The sequence below is a fragment of the Triticum urartu genome, chromosome 6A (genome assembly GCF_056163025.1).
Source record: "Triticum urartu cultivar PI428250 chromosome 6A, HENAU_Tu73, whole genome shotgun sequence".
NCBI classification, from domain to species: Eukaryota; Viridiplantae; Streptophyta; class Magnoliopsida; order Poales; family Poaceae; genus Triticum; species Triticum urartu.
The window spans coordinates 571,138,870-571,158,385 of NC_141878.1; the positions used below are offsets into that span (position 1 = coordinate 571,138,870).

The 19,516-nt window shown below is 43.7% G+C and overlaps 1 protein-coding gene across 1 annotated transcript; it reads left to right on the top strand.

Annotated features, from left to right (window-relative positions):
- Positions 1 to 18,269: 18,269 nt before the first annotated feature.
- LOC147966434 (uncharacterized) lies at positions 18,270 to 19,109 on the top strand. Its single transcript, XM_087530830.1, has 2 exons — positions 18,270 to 18,427; positions 18,563 to 19,109. The coding sequence occupies exons 1-2, from the start codon at positions 18,270 to 18,272 to the stop codon at positions 19,107 to 19,109; spliced, it is 705 nt and encodes a 234-aa protein (XP_087386956.1).
- The last annotated feature ends 407 nt before the right edge of the window (positions 19,110 to 19,516 follow it).

The window sequence follows — 19,516 nt, forward strand, 5'->3', positions numbered from 1 at the left end:
CGGTAAAACTATGATTGCTTTATTCTTAGATATCTTGGTTAGCATCACACCTACTTTCAGAATTCACGGTGCATGATGGATGCAAGTTTTTTTTTCATGTATTCACTGTGTATTCATGAATACCTTGCTACTTGAATATTCACTGTGTACTCCGGCACTTGGTGAATATTCCACTGCACACCTTCCATCAAATCCAGAGAGAACATTTATCATGACCACCACACATGTTCTTGGCTTGCCTTGGGCTGTTCTGCTAATGGACATTAATCTGATTAACCTGTACTTGCAGGGAAGATAGACCCATACATGGCCGTGCAGTACCGGGGCCAGGAGCACAAGGGCGGCACCGCCCGAGGTCAGTGCTTCCATAGCTCTCTGGGTTTTTTATTTCGTTACTCATCTATGTTCAAAGTGACTGAAATGTATGCCTTGGTCTGCACTGTTCAGTTCCACAGGAAATTTCTTGCCATTGGCACCATTATGACCATTATTTCCTATGCAAGCACACAATTGAGAAGTTTGTTTGGATAGTTAATTTAGTTCTTTGTGTTGGATCCACATCTCACGTGTACCATCCTCGGACGTGATGCACGCCGCCAGGTCCGCGCCGACATCGTGCTCACGGAGCCTGGCCTCTGCGTTGTGTTCTCCATCTTGCAACGCATGATGAACTACACGGTAGAGTTCAGCCGAGGAAGAATCAGGTGATTCTGGATTGTTGTGTAATTGTTTATATTCCTAACTGAGATGGGATTATAGTTTATTTGCTTGATTATTGGTCATGTTTACTTAGATAATCCATTGATGGTTGATCTGGTTAAGTACACATGCTACCCCTTGTTTGTTTATATTGCTAGCTGAGATGGGATTATAGTTTATTTGCTTGATTATTGGCCGCATTTACTTAGATAATTCATTGATGGTTGATCTTGTTAGCTACAGATGCTACCCCCTGTTTTGAACAAGCTTTAATTTTGGTGGACTAATCCCAGTTTGACATAGTTGTTGGTCATCAACAAAAAGCCGACCACATAATCCTGTATTTTATTTCTGGGTCGTTTCAAAATTTCTGCTCTACACAGAATCTTAAGAAGTTTGGGTATGCACACAGGTCCTAATAATAATGAGCTGTTTAGTGCAATGCATGTGGCCTGATTACTTCTTTTCTTTCCTTTTTTATGTTGTACGTTCTTGGAGGTCGCCTTTTCTTTCTTCTGTTGATCAAGTTTTCTTCTTCTTTCTTCTGCTTATCAGGGTTTCTTCCTTTCCTTTTTTCTGGAAATTGCATTTATTATGTGACCTATGTATTTTCATTATTCTTGCTTCATTGGTCGTGTTGATATTCTGGGTTTGGCCCGACATTTTGTTTTCTTTTGCCTCATGCCATTCATATTTTGTGGTTGCGTGTGGACATGATTTGCGTGCTTATTTCAATTGTTAGCCGTGTATCATGGTGTGCTTTGCCTGCTTTTTCAGCTTGTGTGAATTGACCATGGTCTGTTCTTGTTGGGGTAAAGCCTGAACTGCCGGGTACACTTTGGTTATTGTCCTTATTCTGGTTCTCCTTGGCATCTTTCTATCACTGGAGATCCTTGTTTTCAAATAGCAGGGATAGAGGGACAGAAAAGATATATTTGTCACGGCGCTGCAAGTGTTGCCCCCCTCCTCCCCAAGGGCAAGGTGAAGGAAGGTGCCTGTGTGGTTCTTCTGCAGTTCGCAACGAGGATTGTTGTGTCCAACCTGCACAAGAATGCCAAGAAGTCCTTCTCGGAGACGTAAGCCATGGCGCATGTTTCTGCCATGATTTCATTCGGTTGGATTTCGTGGATTTAGGTGTTGAAAAATTATGGGCTGTGGATGCAGGATTAAGGACATGTACCTGCACTACAACGAGAGATCTGGGCTGCTTCTTTGTGGCTTCCAAACTTGAAATGTTTGTTTGGAAGTTAGTTTACTTTTTTGTTGTGGATTCACAGCTTCTCACATGTACCATCCTCTTAGACCTTTAGATTTCCAAAGAAACTAAATGAAGATATGGTGGTATGGTCTCAATAATACAATTTAAAGCCTTCCATGCTTTATATTTTCTTTGAAATTTGCTCTTGAAGAATCATGTATCTACGTTTGATTTGGTGAGAAAAGGCGGCTTTCAAGCAGAGGATGCGGGAGTGTTGGCCACATTTGGTTTTCGACTTGGGTGTCTAAATATTCTCACAATACTTGGCCCCCTCTCGGCCTTTGCGCCATTGGCGCAACGAGTCATCTAGTGCACATAAAGTCCGGTGTAATGTGTGTTTCGCAGTGCTCTATAAACAACATACACACATCACGAAAAGAATTTCAAATTGAAAGCGCCCAAAGAAATTCATGTAGTTGGGTTGACAATATTCATACTACTTGTTCTACTCTAATTGGAAGGAGAAAGAAAAGGAACCACAAAGATAGATACATAGATTCCATACCTGCGTGAGTGGAATTTCCTAGCAGCACAAGGACCATGAGACAAAGAAGAAGAATTTTCCCTTCCATAGGATTAGACTATCAAGGTTGAATGCTTTTCTCTACTTGAAAATGGCTTGGCTTTACAACGAAGGAGTCAACTCCTTTTATAGGAGATCAAGCCGACTTTGGGTACATGCCACGACTTTATCACTAATGTCATGTCCTACGAGGACATCATGGCTGACCGCATGGTAGATGCTGACGTCACTGCTTACCTATGTACTGAGAAAAAAACAATGACTTGTCCAACTGTCATTTTGACAGGATTTGATTCCACGGAGAACGAGGCCAACTCTGCGATGACGAGCCAAAATCACTATTTTGACTTTAGCGAATGTTTAACACAATTTGACCTCTGTCTAAAACTTTAGCAGGATCTGATCTTGTTTCCCGCTGTACACGACGGTGATAGAGCGTATGGGCTACTGTCAGAGTCAACGATGATAGACCCTGGTCCACGCTCGTGAACAGCCGCTGACGTCGCAGAAGTCTACTGCCGAAGAGGGTGGTGGTAGCCTTGCATGTTGCATGTACAATACGCAGCCACTCAGACGTTCTTGTCCTTCTTAACGCGATCGTCTGCAAAAACAAAATAATTAGCCAAGTATTTTTTTGTGAGGGAAAACTGAGAGCTTTATTCAATAAAAGTATTCACCGAACAGTCAGCCAGTAGGCTACTGATCAAGAAGCTAGAAGTGTTGTCAGGCCAGATTTCGGCCACATTAATCGTGCAAGCATGCTTCACACAGATATGTACTGGACTATTGGCTGATCTGGATACGTATTGAATAACAAAAGAATTAAAATTATTGATAAGCTCTCCAATTTCTACTAGAATTGGTGCCACGACAGAACGAGAGTCATGACGAGTAGACCAAAGGTTTACAACCTCCAAACAATTCGTCAATGCAAGTATGTATGTGTGTGGCAGCCGATGTACGGATACTCATATATATAGGGTGGGTCTATTCTCATAACACCCCTTAATACCTTATTCTCATAACAAAGGCCTTATTCTCATAACACCCCCCCACTTAACACAGGTTTCTAGCGCGGCAGCGCCCCGAGGACAGCAACCCCCTCCCCACCCCGCCTTCTAGCGCGGCGGCGCCCGCAGACGACGGCACCCTCCCCACCCCGCCTTCTAGCGCGGCAGCGCCCCCGCGGCCGGCGGCGACCCCCTCCCCTCCCCGCCTTCTTGCGCGGAGCGCCGGCGGACGGCGGCCCAGGAGGATGCAGATCGAATCACGCGACCCTTCTCCGGGGGCAGCGCCTAATCAGCGCCGCCGCCCCTCTCGTCCGCCCAATCGCCCCCAAATCGCCGCCGGAATCACCGCCGCTCCTCTCCTCCACGAAATCAGCATGGACAGCGCCGGCGGCACGCTTCTGCGCTCCTACTACCGCGATATGACTGGTGCGCCGCCTCCTCAAGCACTGCCAGCTGCAGCACCCCCGTGGATCGGAGCCTCTCGCATGGGGGATCTGTCGTCGTTCACCCAGCTGAAGCATCTAACCTCGATGATGCATGGCAGGGGGAAGAGAACTGCAAGGATGCCTTCTCCGGCAACCTCGCAGTCGTCATGGATGCGAACTGCAATGGTCATTTCGCCCATCCAGCCTTCTCCCGCGACAATGGCGAAAGTTGAAAAAGCCCATGAGTTCCTGCAGCGGTGGTGGAATGCACGCCAACAGCAGGCCGAGCTGCATCTGCAGAAGGAGAGAACTGCTCTCAAGAGGAAAGTCACGCTTGCAGATAATGTAAGAAATTCACATACCCAACCCCCCCCCCACCTCCAGTTTAGTATAGTGCAGTTGCTTTCTAGTGTTTGATGAGAAATTCAAATTGCAGTGCCCTTTTTTATTACCATGCAGTGCCCTCTTGCGTCAACTGCAGTGCCATGTATCTCCCAGTAAAAAACAGAAAGATACTTCGAAAATGAAAATGCGCTATGGCTGAACAATGCAGTCCACCATGGCTTACATATGTAGAGCGCTGTGGCTTAAAACTGAAGTGCATTGTTTCTTCATGTTAACTCCCAGTGCCCCTGCTATAGAATGAAAAATTGAAGTGTAATTTCTCCAGTTGCATATATAATGATATATAGTACGAAAATGCAGTTCATTTCACTGTTAGCGTGCATAATGCTTTGGCTTAATACTGTGCAGGAAATTACTATGCCTCCAAACCAGAAGATACCTCGATTGATTCACAACACAAAGCCCCTGAACTGCGTTGGAAGAGAAGAGTGGGAGATGGCTGGATGGATAACACCTGAAATACCTAGGGGTTTCTTTAACACAACAAACAGAACTGCGTACTCGGTGGAGGAAGATGTAGAGGATAAAGATGAAAACAGTGAACCAAAGATCACTCGAGATGGAGAAGGCAGTGAAGAAAAAAGTGCACAAGATGAGGAGGACGATGATGATCTGGTCTTCATGGGGGAGCATGCGCAGAAAGATGATGAGGAGGATGACGATGAAGAGCAAATCATAACAGTTATGCAGCCAAGGTACACGCGTGTCTTTGAAACATTTGGCCAGCAGATCAGAACGGATGATATAGCACCTCCACAAGCCAATGTTGAAACCCAGCAAGTTCGGCAAGTTCATGAGCAAACGATTCGTCAATGAAGAGATAGTGGAATTCCACCCAGGCCGCCTACTACGCAACAAAAGAATCGGAAGCAAAATCAAGGAGAGCCGCAAGCAACCAAAAAAGTAAAGTTCTCAACACTTCTGCCTCCTCGCGATCCTAAATTACACATATCGGTGAGCTGCAAACACCGTTAGAGAAAAACCAGTACACGCATGTAAGCTTCCTCGCCTAACTACTGCAGTTCATTTACGCATTCTTTCAACTTGTGCATTCTCATTAACAAAAAAACATTCCATATTGTGGTGCAGAATGAGAACATGCTCCAAGAACTTGTGCCTATGAAAGGTATGCAATTCACATCATACGATGCGGCGCAAAACTTCTACAACACGTATGCGAGGCATGCAGGCTTCGGCACACGCAAAAACGGCGGATACAAAACAAACAGATACATAGTGTGCTCAAAGGAAGGAAAAAGCAAGGAAATTGTCACAGATTATGACAGAAAGCAAGAGAAAACAACAAAGAGGACTGGCTGCAAGGCGAGAATCAGAGTGAAAAAATCAAGGATGTGTTTGTGATAGCAGAGATTGAGCTCAATCACAACCACAGGATGATTGAGAGCCCGGCTATGCTTCTGCACATGCACTCACATAAGACGGATGATCCGTTACTTGATAAACTAGTGAAGGACATGCAGAGCGACAACCTGACGCACACGCAGATGATGTCAACCCTGTCAAGAATGTCAGGAGGGCCGCACTTTATGGGGCGCACTAGCCGTGACTGGGTGAACAAGTACGTTCACTAAACAAAAACGATATCTCGTCTATTTGATGCAGTTCGCTTGTGCATTTCTGTATGTCTTTAATGCTGTAAGTATATTATTATTTCGAACTGCAGGAAGCACCAATTCGCGAGGGAGGAAACAGAAGACGATGTGAAGAAACTCCTGGCTTTCTTTGAGAAAATGCAGCAAATAAACCCGGAGTTCTTCTATGATTACGACAAAGATGTCGATAACCGTGTGCGAAACATCTTCTGGGCGAACGCGAGCTGCCGGGGATCCTACGAAGATTTTGGAGATTGTGTCACATTTGACACGACCTACAAGACCAACAAGTTCCACATGCCTCTGGCCGTCTTCGTTGGACTCAACCACCACCTCCAAAGTACAATATTTGTTGTGGCTCTCATCAGAGACGAAACAATACCGACTTCCGAGTGGGTGTTCCGGACGTTCTTGCGTTGCATGAACAACAAGCGGCCAATCTGCATACTTACAGGTATGCTAAAGAATGGGTTTAAATAACACTGCAGTTCACTGCCAAGTTTTGTAGTCCATTTCTTCCATCCAACGAAAAATCAGCAAAAGCAGAAAAAGATATGCAGTTCTCTCAATAACTCACTGCTTGGTTTTTTAAAAACATGCAGATCAATGCCCCTCCATGGATGCCGCGATAAAAAGTACGCTAATAGGCACGCTGCACAAGTTATGTCGTTGGCATATACTGAAAAAATACAAGGATCACCTGTCCTTGCTGTACAAAGCGTATGAGACATTCAAAGATGAGCTGACCTCAGTTCACAACCACCCGCTAATGCCATCAGAGTTTGAACGCGCTTGGCATGAGCTCATGGAGAAGTATAACCTGCAAAATGATGAAATTATGAAGGCGCTCTGGACAGACCGAAAAGAATGGATATCAGCTTACTACAAGGAGGTGTTCTGTGCACGGATGACGTCGACATAGAGAAGTGAAAGCATGAACCGGATCTTGAAGAGGAACTTTGTCAAGGAAAGACACGACCTACACATCTTTGCATCGCAGGTGGACAGGTGCATCCAGACAAGGAAGGGTGTCGAGCACGCGGAGACCATAGCTAACGAGGTATATAACCAGAGCAAAGTTTTTAAGCTGGATGAGCAATTAATAAACACTACTCACTTTCTTGATTTTTGCTGTGAAAAACAACTACTTAACTGGTTTTCTTTGTTTCACAGACGGAAATAAAGACTACTACTCAGTTTGGTTTCGAGGTTCAGCTCTCCAAGATTTACACCAGGGAGGTCTTTGCTGACTTCAAGCAAATGCACTACCACAACATTGCATTCAGATCAGAGCAGTCCCCTGACAACCCAACGAAATATTTGGTGCGCCACTACAACCAGTCTGATGATTTTGATTGGGCAAGACACGAGTTCCAGGTAGTTGCTGATGTGACGAACGGTATCTACGAATGCGAATGCAAGATGTGGACACACACAGGTCAGTGAGACAAAAAACAAAAATAAGCACACAAAAAACATAATGAAGTTCACTTGTTGCTAGTAGCAAGAGATGAAAACAAAAAAAAAACCTTAGTGAAGTTCACTAGAAGATAAAAACCAGGACGTATTTATAATGCAGTTCACAAACCAAAATTGAATGTTGCATATTTATGTGAAGTTTGCTGACACGAACAACCGAAAAAATTCTTTGTTGCAGGCCTGTTCTGTGTGCACATCATTTGCATGTTAGATCAGCTGCGGGTGGACAAGATACCTGAAGAGTACATATTGAAGAGATACACACGGAACGCGCGCCAAAATGCAACTTTTGACCGCAGAGACTATGAGCAAACTGCTCCAGATGGGAGTTCGATGTTCTGCCGTAGGAGACTACTTGCAGAAACAGCGATGGACCTGGCAAACAAGGGTGTCAAATCGGATAGAGGGTACAACAGAGCTTTAGCTGGGATGAGAGCACTCATACAAGAAGTTGATGTACTAAACGAAGAAGAAGAAGCAGAGAACATCAAGGATGCGCGGAGTGAAGAACAAGGAGAGGAGCGCGAACATGCCGCTGATGGTGCAGCTCATAATATGGATGACACAATTCTTCCCCCACCTGTTTCAAACACAAAAGGGAGAAAGAAAGAGAGCAAATCAGCCAATAAAAAAGCTGCAGCAAATGAAAAAGGTCCTGAGAAAAAATAGCAGGCCTGAGCCAGAACTGGACAGCGAAGGAAGACCACTGGGGGTAAAGATGTGCAAATCATGCAATAAGATTGCGGGACACAACTCAAGAACATGTAAGGAGAGGCTAAAAAAATCCAGGCTGAAAATGCCGCCACAGATCACCAAGCTGACCAACAAGATGATATGACAAAGAGAAGACTATGTAGTGTCTGCAACAAGAGAGAGAAGCATAACGCGAGAACTTGTCCAAATAGAACAGAAGAAAAAGATGAAGAAGATGACGAAGAAGATGCTGACAAAGAAGAGAACGAGGAAGAGAGCGAAGCTGATGTAACTGAAGAGGAAGGTGAGGAAGCAGAAGAGGAAGATGAGGAAGAAGAAGAAGATGAAGACATCGAAGAACCATCATCAAAAATGAGGGGGAGAGGCAGAATGCAGAATCCAGCGCGTAGGCAAGCATCACAGTCACACGGTCACATTACGAGGGGTAATGCGAACAACAAGAACAAAACAGAAGCAGCAACAACCATTGAAACAAATGCAGTGCAGAATTTGACAAGAAGCAGCGGGAAGAGGACATAGCTCAACACATATACAGTTTTACCTTTTAAATATATTAACTTCATCCTTTTATATATCGTATCGTATATGAGATATAGCTTGTGTTCAGTGGACTGCAAAAAAAGAATTCAACATGTAATATTGAAGTTCAAAATGAATAGATATAACATAAAACAGATATACTTTGTGATCAATGTGATGCGGGGGTATGCTTGATAAAATGCAGTTCTCTTCTATATGAAAGAAATAAGATGAGAATGTCATTCTCAGAATGCAGTTCTCTTCTATATGAAAACTATGAGATCAGAATGTCATTTTGAGAATGCAGTTCTCTTCGTCGTATAGAATCTGAGATGACAAAAACAATATAGAATGCAGTTAGAAGAAAAATCTATAGAGTGAGACTAGGCTTCACGTACAGTGCAGTGTGGTGCGTTTAAAGCTTACAGTGTAGTCTGCTTCGAGTATACAATGCAGTGCGCTTAGTGCAAAAATGTAAAAATTGAGCTCTCACTTAGCAGACACAGTTGATTTTCTGTCTTCTAATACAATTTTTCCAAAATTTTGAACCTCGACGACAAACACGTTGAATTCCTCTTTGCTGTCCCATGTGATAAGGTGAGATGCAGTGCGGATACGTATATTTAAAAAAACTTCGCTGCTACTCATATGAGTGAATGCAGTGCGCTACGAACATGTTACAATTCACAGGAGGAATTGGCTGAAAGCTCCATTATGTACATATTTGACATTGTCACTGTCTGCCACAAAAGAAAAACACAAAACTAACTAGACCGGAATATACAAAAGCACACAGCATGGTGTGAAAAGTTTTGCAGATCGAGAACTACACACAGCGACATATATACTGTTTACAGAAAGTTTTGGAGCACACACGAAAAGACATCAACACACATAAAAGATCTGCTATCATTCTATGTCTCATCCTGCTCCTACGAATCCAGTTTTGGAGGAAGGCCAAGAGAAATGCAGAGATTTCTTAGATCCTCCGGGAACTCGGTGACTACAACCATGTTATCAGGGTGGAACAGGATCTGGAACAAGAACTCAGCCTTCCATTCATCAACAGCAGCTTCCTGCGATGAAGCAAAAAAAATAAACAAAATACAAGATCATCTACAAAAAGAACTAACAAAAAAATCAAAGAACGAGGGATTATTATTGGGTTAAAAAAAGATACTTACATTACGCTTTGCGAATTTCACAACAAAGCTTTTGCCGTCGTAAAACTGAGCCATCTTCAGAATAAAGAAGCCGCACTCGTTGGGGCCCTGTTCAGGGGCGCCCAAAAAGCTAGCTTTCTTTGAAACATCGACCCAGTCTACCGACTCCTTTCTCTTGTACTCCTTTTATCCGTAAACCTTCTTCAACAATGCAGTCATCCTGATCATCTGGTGAAAATTAAAAAAAAAACAAAAATACACATCACAAAACTGTTGTTCAACACGCGCACAGATGAAAAGAAGAAGAAGGTGAAAAAGGAAATTTTTTTACCATTTCAGTGCGGTCGCTGTGGTATTCAAACTTATGCCACCTTGTTGTTTGATCAAACGGTCCGCTGTACCTCCTAGTGTCATGAATATCAAGGGTCTTGCGGTGCCTATTCATCGTGTATAGCGAGTAATGCTGGTCTTTCATCCGTGGTAACAAAATCTGATTTTGTTTCATCAAAATTGTTATAGGTTTGATGAGTGAAAAAGGATTACTGGAAAAAATGGGAGAGAAAATAAGTACATAAGGCTAAACCAGCAAATCTGATAACTTACTAATTTGCAATCAAGAAGGTTCTCATCATCACGAACAAAAACTTTGAACTGCTTTACTGCATCGTCAACATTAAACTTGCTGTGGACAAAAGGCAACACAATGTTTCCATCTTTATCTCTATCCGCGTGATCATTCATTTGAAGCACATACTGTGAGTGGGTAATTCACAAAAGAACGTTAATGCAGTTCCCCCTCAAAGTTCACTCTGGCGCTTAATGAAAAACAGATCACACTTCTCTAGCAGTATGCAGTTCACACTTCTCCAATTTGTTTCATTTAAGATACATGGGTTAACACAATAATGTATGCAGTTCAGTACATTGCTAAAACAAATTATTAGACACTATTAACTGCAGTTCACTCCAGCAGAAAAAAGAAAAAAGGAAAAAAGAGAAATACCGTGATAAACAAAGGGGACAGAAGAACACGTTCGCCAGATCGATAAACCACATTCATATGCTCGTCATTCTTCCAGTACCTGATGATATGATCCATCAATTCCGAGTCCATGAAACTAGCTCTAGTGAAAGTTAAGAACATGTAGTCCACATTCACAGTGTAGACTTCGACAGGATTCCTATGCATGAAAAGCGCGGACCTGCACAAAACAAACGGCGAGGGTGGGGGGATTAGGAACACAAAGGAAAAACACACAAACATTACACACATTAAAAATCAAAGCGAAAAAACTAACGAAAAAAGAACTGACTCGCTGTATTTCTGCCTGAATGGTGTGCTCGTGATGAGTTGCAAGACTTTCCTCATCTCCGCAAGATAGCTGAAACTCGCAGGCTTCAACTTCTGTACCAGAGATCTAAACTTTGATGGCTTCTGCACAGGCCTCTTATTTGATAGAACTAGTGCCTCACTGTCGGTTGGGCGTTCCACAAATGCGCTCCTGGTCCTCCTACACACTGGTGGTGGCCTCTCAAAATCATCATCAATATTCTGAATCGTTGGGTTCATCAAGCTTAACGGGGGGGTTCATCAAGGACAAAATTCTGAATTGTTGGAGTGCGAACCTGAGTTTCAAACAAGGAAATACCACCTTGGTGTGCGCCTTCGTCAAAGCCTGCACAAAAAAATGGATAATGAGCAAAATGAAAAGAATCATCAAGTTCACTAACGAAAGTCATTTTAACATGCAAATGGAGTTCTACTAAAAGCTTAACAAAAGTAGTGGACCTCCCCTTTTTGTATCAATGAAGTTCACTTAATAAAAGGGTGCGTGACTGAAAAAATGTAATAACCTTCTTTAAAAATTAAAAGTGATGTCAGGTCCAGACAGCAACGCGACGAGGTCAGCCAACTATAGAGCATCGCCTTCCTCATGTAGCCAATGTGCTCCTTCCCAAACTTGGCAATCGTTTCACCATCCCAGGTCTGCATGAATTGGAACATGTAAAATCCACAATCATTCCTGCAAGAAAACCAAGATAAACACATTACTAATGCAGTTCACTCAATAATGAAGTGCTACTGATGTTAGTAAAACAATGCAGCTCCCTACACACAAAACCGAGGGAGAACAACTAATAACACATTAGTAATGCAGTTCGCTCAAGGGAAAGGTGCTTCTAATTTAGTAAAAACAATGCAGCTCACTTACACAAAAAAACTGAAGGAGGAAAAAGAAAGGAGAACAAGTACAAACCCATTTCCCTGTTGCGGGACATTAACATGAGTCAGCACGAAGCCGTCAAGGGTGGGAGGGTTCAACGGCTCATCGCAGCTTGCGTTGCCATCTTTCCAAACTTTTTTGATGTTCCTGACCATTTTCCTGAAGACAAGATTTGCAGGAGTGCTGTCGGCGCCGTTGTATGAGTCGAGAAACTCAAAACGCTTCTCTCGCAGGTTCAAAGTAACCAAGCAGTAGTGGCCTATCGCGTCCTCATTGTTGCGGGAGGAGGATCAAATGTTGCAAACATAATCTGAATTAAAAAAGAATAAAACAAACCAGATGAGAAAATAGAAAAACAGAAAACTTATTTCAAGATGACGAAAATGGTCAAAATGTGTTACCAAGTTTTTCTTGTCCACACGTTCCTCTGCGCTTGAAGAAAACATCTTTTTCAAAGCCCTATTTGTGGCACCGCCGTTCCAAATGGAATTCTGCCAAAAAGACAAAACCAGAGAGTTAATGAAAATGCTTATAGCACAATAAACTTGGATGAGGGATAAATATAAATTAATGAAAATGCTTACACATAGGTTGTACGGGACAATCATTGTTTGAGATCCTTTGAACCTCTCAGCTAACATAGAGATGCCAATATTTGCGAGGCGCGTGCTCAGCGTTCCATACGACCAAAAAGACTCACCAACCTGACCGATAGTAATATCACCAAACTCATCCTTGAATGCAACTAGATGCCTTCAGACAAGAAGAAAAAAGCCCAGCAAAAAGTGATAAGATGGGTGTCCCTGAAAAAATAACATATTAAATAACCGGGGTGTAAGACAAAAAATGTCATACTTCTTCTTATTATCCCTCCTAGCCCTCGTAACAGCGTCATATAACTCATTGTATCTTCTCAGAAGAGCTGGATCAATGCTCGAAGGAGTAACAACAGGTAATTCCTCATCTGCATACAGAGTGGGAACAATATCAGAGAATAAAACAACACGGTCCATTCGCCCGGGAAAGAACAAAAATAATGCAGTTCGCTTACCTTCGGTTTCAGAATACACTTCCTGCGGCTGCTCAGATCCATCTTCACTGAGCCTCAAGTGATCCATCCCGGTAATATCATCGTCAAGCGACGCTTGATTGCTCATGTCCTGAGAGAGTCTTGGTTGTTCCTCTTCAGAACCAATTGAAACTGTCTCAGCTGGGACTTTGGTTGTCTCGGCTGGGAAAGCCAGATAGCCATCAGATTGCTCGGGGGCGCGAGGGGCGACACAAAATTTCTCAGGCACCTCATCGCCAAGCAACAAAACAGTAGGCCAAACAACACCATCAATGCCAGCGGATGTCCCCGCAGCATCAAATCCAACTCTAGGAGATCCTTCTCTCTCTTCTGCCATTTCAACTGTAATACAAGGAGCCCCTTCTCTCTCTTCATGTTTATCACCATCCACAATATCCTCCCTTCCTTCTCTCTCTTGTGCCTTATCAGCCTCAACAGAACACTCCCCTCCTTCTCTACCTTCTGCCTTATCAACCTCCGCATTAGGCTCCTCTCCTTCTCTCCCTTCTACATTATCATCCTCCATGGTGCGCTCCGCTTGGATTTCAACATTTAATCCGCAGTTCTGATGAGTTAAAAATAAAACACATTACACAAAGAGAGAATGCAGTTCACTAAGAAAACAGACCATGAAGCTCGCATGAAAAATAAAAATAAAACACAAAATGCAAATTCTCTATACTCACCAGAGAAGCATCGCCTTCCATCTCTTTAGACTTGTCAGCCTCGTCGTCCTTGTCAGCGTCACCCTCTGCCTCCTTCCCATGTATTTCGACGTTTGATTCCCCGTCCTAAAAAACAAAAACATAAATAAAACTATTATACAAAATGCAGTTCTATAACAAAGCCAACACCAGATCATGCAGTTCACTGCTAAATGCTGCTTCTTCTCTAAACAACAACTGCAGTGCACTACCACTACTGGTGCACACTACAAAAAAGTTAAAACTGCAGTTTGCTGCCACTGCTGGTGCAACTATGATTCTTTGTTTTGGACACTACAAAAAATTAAACAATGAAGTCCACTGTAAAAAAATAGGAAGAAATCAAACCTTGTCGATGACGCCTTCGTCAAGAGGATTTTCTTTGGCAGCTTCGTCAACAGGGGACAATGGCCTATCAAACAAAAAATCAGAATCAGCACCGTAGTGGTCGTGGTGGTCATCATCATGGCAAGCGTTAGCATTAGAAGATTCTCCTCCACACTATGAAAAGAACAAAAGGATGCGAAAACAAATAGTGAATGCCACAACACACAGAAAAAATCAATAACAAAATGGGTAAAAAAAACTATTCACATATGAAAAAAGACGTACATCCACAGCTGCGCGGTCAGGCAAAGAAGGCCGGACAACATGTTCATGCCTGTTCATTTCCTTCACAATTGCCTCAGCTTCCTGCTCATACCTAGCACACTTGTCATCCTGAGACTGCTTAAACTGAACGAATGAAGACCTGATATTCGTAACTGTCTGCTTAAGGAATTCAAGCTGCCCACGGTCAAAGTTATGAGCGGCCTCGATTTCTGCTTCAGAAGGGCCTTTGCCTTCAGGAAACAATCCAGCAATATTCCTCATCCTAGAACCGGATGTTGGGAAATCAGAAGTTAAATTGATGACCCTGTCGAGAAGCTCATCGACCTGAACAAATTTATTACCGTCAGCAGAAGCCTCGCCAGAAAAACCTCCAGCAGTCGCCCTAGCAAAACCATGAACCCGTTGAATTGGAGAACCCCTAGCAAGAGGCTCACAAAACCTTGCATGCAGTTCAGCAACTGGAGTCCGCCTGTACACAATGTCCCCTTCCGCCTTCCACTGAACAAATTAACAGAAAAAGATGCAGTTCACAAATAAGTACATAAGAGGTTCACATTTAGCATGGCGGAAAAAAAGGAATAAAACAAACACAAAGGCTGGCTATGCACTGACCGGCAGCTTGCCAAACTTGTAAGTATCCAGGTGTATCTTTCCCTTGACAATAATGTCGGTGTTGTGAATCTTCTTCAACTGCTCATGGGACAGTATTGCAGCACGTGGCGTGCGTGTATGCATAACCGATACAGTGTGAAGATTCAATGAATCGAGGTACATGAACAGGGGAAGATGGTGCAACCCTCAGCGCAGTTCTGCTTGCTTCCTTCAGAATTCCACTTGTACACAGCGGCCTGCAGCTCGTCGACAACAAGCTGACAAAAGTCCATGCTAGCCATAGATGCAAAATCCATGTTTTCAACCATAGCAGCTACCCTGGACAACCGAGTTGCAGGGCTGGGGCAAAGCAAGCTCTGGAAAACAATGAGAAAAAACCTTCACAGTCTTATTAACCTTCGCAGGGTCCACAGCCAGCGTGCGAAGTAAAATAAGCAGGTCCTTCACATTTATGCTACGAGAACGGTTGAAACCAAGTTCATCCTTCAGATTAGCCAGCGAATCATCATGGCCGCTGTCAGCAGGCCTGGGAGCAGTGTGAGAACCCATAGGGAAATCAAAAATGTGATGGACAGCCTCATGATTGATTTCCAGAACCTTGTTTGACCCGCAGTCCAATCTCATCGTATCAGGGTCAATCTTTCCCATCAGCTTGCACATGAGAACACGAGAAACATTCTTCTTTACTTTCAGGTCGAAAACAATGCCAAAACCTGCTTGCCGCACCAAAGTTCTGTGCAGCTCATCCAACAAGGCAACAGCTTTGCATATGTTTGGAATGGACAGCCGAACAGTCTTGTTAAAACGTCATTCATGCGCAACATCATCTTCAGACCTCTTCCTCTTGGTACTCTTAGCAATCTACAAAAAAGAATAAAAAATGCAGTTCACATCAGCAACTCATGCGAAACAACTTAAAAAATAGTAAAAATAAATAAATAGCGTATACCTTCCTAACATCAACATCCTCCTCATTAGAATCATTGTCCAGCGCTTCTCCAGCTGCATTTTCCCGTGCCAACTTAGATGGACGCTCAAAATCAACACCCGAGTAATCGTCCGCGCATGTCCGCTTTCCTTGAATCCCATCCACATCAACCTCAGCATACTTAGGCCTGTTTGAGTAATCAACACGCGGGCTCCGCCGTGGAGAACTTAAACCTTCCTCTGCAACAGTGTTGAGTTTTCTCTTCACAGGATTCTTTGCGGAGGCAAACTTAGCAGACTTCTTTGAATCTGCAATCCTCCTTCTTATCTCCTTACCCTCATCAAACTTTACTTGCTTCGCCTTATGAGCCTTCTCGAAAGTCTTACCGAGCGCAATCGCTTTCTGCCTTTTCTTCTCAACATCAGCTGCAATCTGATCAGGGACCATCCAATCCTGTGTAACTGGTTCTGTGCCATCAACAGATTGCGACTGGGTTTCACTCAATTCAGGTAGAATGCTGCCCTAATCAGATGTCCCGCCACCGACAACATCGGCTGTGAAATAACGTGTAATCAAATAGTTAACACCACCACCCCCGGACCCACCAGGACATAAAACTGTAGGTAAGAAAAATATAAGAAAATATGTGTGTGAGAGGGAGACCTAAACTTAATGCAGCTCATATCAATTTGGCCACACAATGTACAAATGCAGTGCTCTCTTCAGCAGTTTATGTTTAACAATTAAAACATAACAGAAAACTTAATGTAGTTCATGTCACTTGAATATCAATTTGTCGCGTGTCTGAAATGGACCTTGGTAAAGGGATATATGATGCAGTGCACTAATTCGTTCAGTAAGCAATTGACCACATATAAAATGAAGTGCGCTTTGATATACAAAACAAAACAAATTCATGCAGTTCTGTGAGAGGGAAAAACTAAACTTAATGCAGCTCATATCAATTTGGCAACCACATGTGGATAGACAAAAAAATACAAAGCAATGTACAAATGCAGTGCTCTCTTAGCAGTTTATGTTTAACAATTAAACATAACAAGAAACTTAATGTCATGCCAAAAAAACAAAAAAAAACTAACTTGAGGCAGTTCATATCAGTTTGCCACATGTCTGAAAATGGGCCTTGGTAAGGGAATCTATGATGCAGTGCACTATTTTGTTCAACAAGCAATTGACCGTGTATAAAAAATGCAGTGCACTTTGATGTATTACCAGATGGGGGAGCCATGCTGACTGGTGAGGCATCAATTGGGGAGGAAGAAGTTGTATTATCTAACGGAGATACAAACAGAAAGAAAAGTATCAGGCTGGAGCGGCATTATAATAGAACTACAAAAGCAGTTCGCTTACATTTCCCTCCAAATCTTGGACTTCTTCTAGTAGGAGAAGACATGTTGTATCTGCAAACAGAAAGGGATAACAATTAAACCCTAGAAAGCAACCTAAAAACAGACAGAGAAAAAAACCCTAGATGCACATTGCTAAAATTTTGAAGGCCAAAAAACCACAACCAAAAGTTTCAATCCATAGGGCATTACGATTCGAGCATACAAAATGAGGTTAAGAAAAGGATGCTGGCTCCAAAAAAACCCTAGCACCCGATCGGGAACGCCCATGGAGATTTCCGGCGCCGAAATTGATGGAGTAGACGGGAAGATATGGGGCTCACCGTGAGATGCTGTGACGGCCGGAAGAGGAGGCTGCGGACGGCGGCGGCGGAGGAGGCGCGCTTGCGGACGGCGGCGGCTGCGGGCGTCGTCGCTCTCCGCCACGAGAGGAAGGGATTTTCATGCGGGAGAGAGGAATGAAGAGGACGGCGAGAAACAGAGAAGAAGAGAAGCTTAATGACTAAAAGACTGGGCCCACAAGTCAGCGGCACAAATTAAAATAACCTCCTCTACGAGCACGGCCCACAGGTCATAGACAAAAAGAAAAAAAATGGCTCGGTTAACACGATGCAGTTCGGTTACAAACAACGAAGCGGTTCGCCTGCGAACAAACAAACCTCACTTCAGAATGCTTGTTAAAACTGCCCGAAATATACGCGCCCATGATCGCCCGACACAAGTGAAGCGCCGCGGGACCGCTCCTCTATCCGGCCGGTTGGAAAACGCGCGAAGCCCACGATCCCCACGAACACAAACACGATCGCCATGCCGGTTGGAGGACGAGATCGTGCGCTCGGCAGATGTTGCTGCCGCTCCCCTTTAAATTCCGCGCTCCATCACCCTGATCATTCACAAAACACACAACACTGCGCTTCCTCCTCCTGTTCCTCCTCTTTCCAGCCATGCCGTTCACCAAGGTCTTCGAGGATGTGGAGGCGCACGGAAAGACCGTGCTCACGGTGGTCTACACCAACGACGTGGACGCCATGGCGGGGTACATCGACGAGTACAAGGAAGTTCTCCGGGGGCGCCGCGAGAAGATCATCGGCATCGACCTCGAGTACACCCCTAACAAGAGGGACGCCGCCGTGATTCAACTCTCCATCGGCAAAAATCTACTAAGTAAAATATAGTTGCAGGCCGATGGGTCTCTCCTTGTCATTTGTATGCAGTTCTATTTGTCGTATGTATGCAGTTCGCAAAAGAATAACTTGTGGTTCACTTTACTTAGGTACGAGTTCGCTGGTTTCTGCATCGACCAAGACAAGGAGAAGCTTTCACGCTGCAACCTGAACATCCCCAACTTCGCCGACATTCAGACGAACTGGAGGGTGCCTGAAGCAACGAAGACACTGGACTCACTTGGCGATGTATCTGCCATCATCATCGACGACTACTACGCAGACATGAAGAGAAAGATGACAGACCAAGAGCACCGCCAGTGGACTTGGGTTCTCAGCAGGAGGCACATTGAGTATGCTGCCAAGGACGCCTACACTGCGTTTGAGATATGGAACTGCATCACCACAGTGCAGAATGGCCTCACCCGCTCTATAAAAGAGAAGATAAGGAAGCGCCCGAGGTCATCCTGGGGGATGGGGAGCAGGGGGGATCACCTTCCACCTTCACCTGGCCCGAGTGGAACTGATGAAGTAGGCCAGATGCTGATAGCCAAGGGTTCCTGTCACAATTGCTCAACTTGTTTCCTTCTGCTTATGTCGATTAGTTTGCTTTCGTTGTAATTTGCTTTGGCACAATGTTTGCTTATGTTGCTTTAGTTTGCTTGATGATGTACTTTGCTTATTATGAGCACAGAACCTTGGTTTGTATCTATCAACAATTTGCAGTTCTCAGTGGGTGTTTTCAGTCTGTATATTGCTTCAACTGCTGCTGCTACTAGGATACACATAAAAAACTCTCTATGAAAGCAGTTCACAGAGAGTTTTCTTCACAAAACTGCTACTACTATAATGGTTGATGCAGTCCTCTTTTATTAAGCGCGGTAGTTCCATATGCGAGTTACAGAAAAAAAAAAAGAAAGCTCAGTGGGTGTTTCCAGTCTGTATATTGCTTCAACTGCTGCTGCTAATAGGATGCACATAAAAAACTATCTGTGAAAAGCAGTTCACTTATACTCAGATTTCTTCTA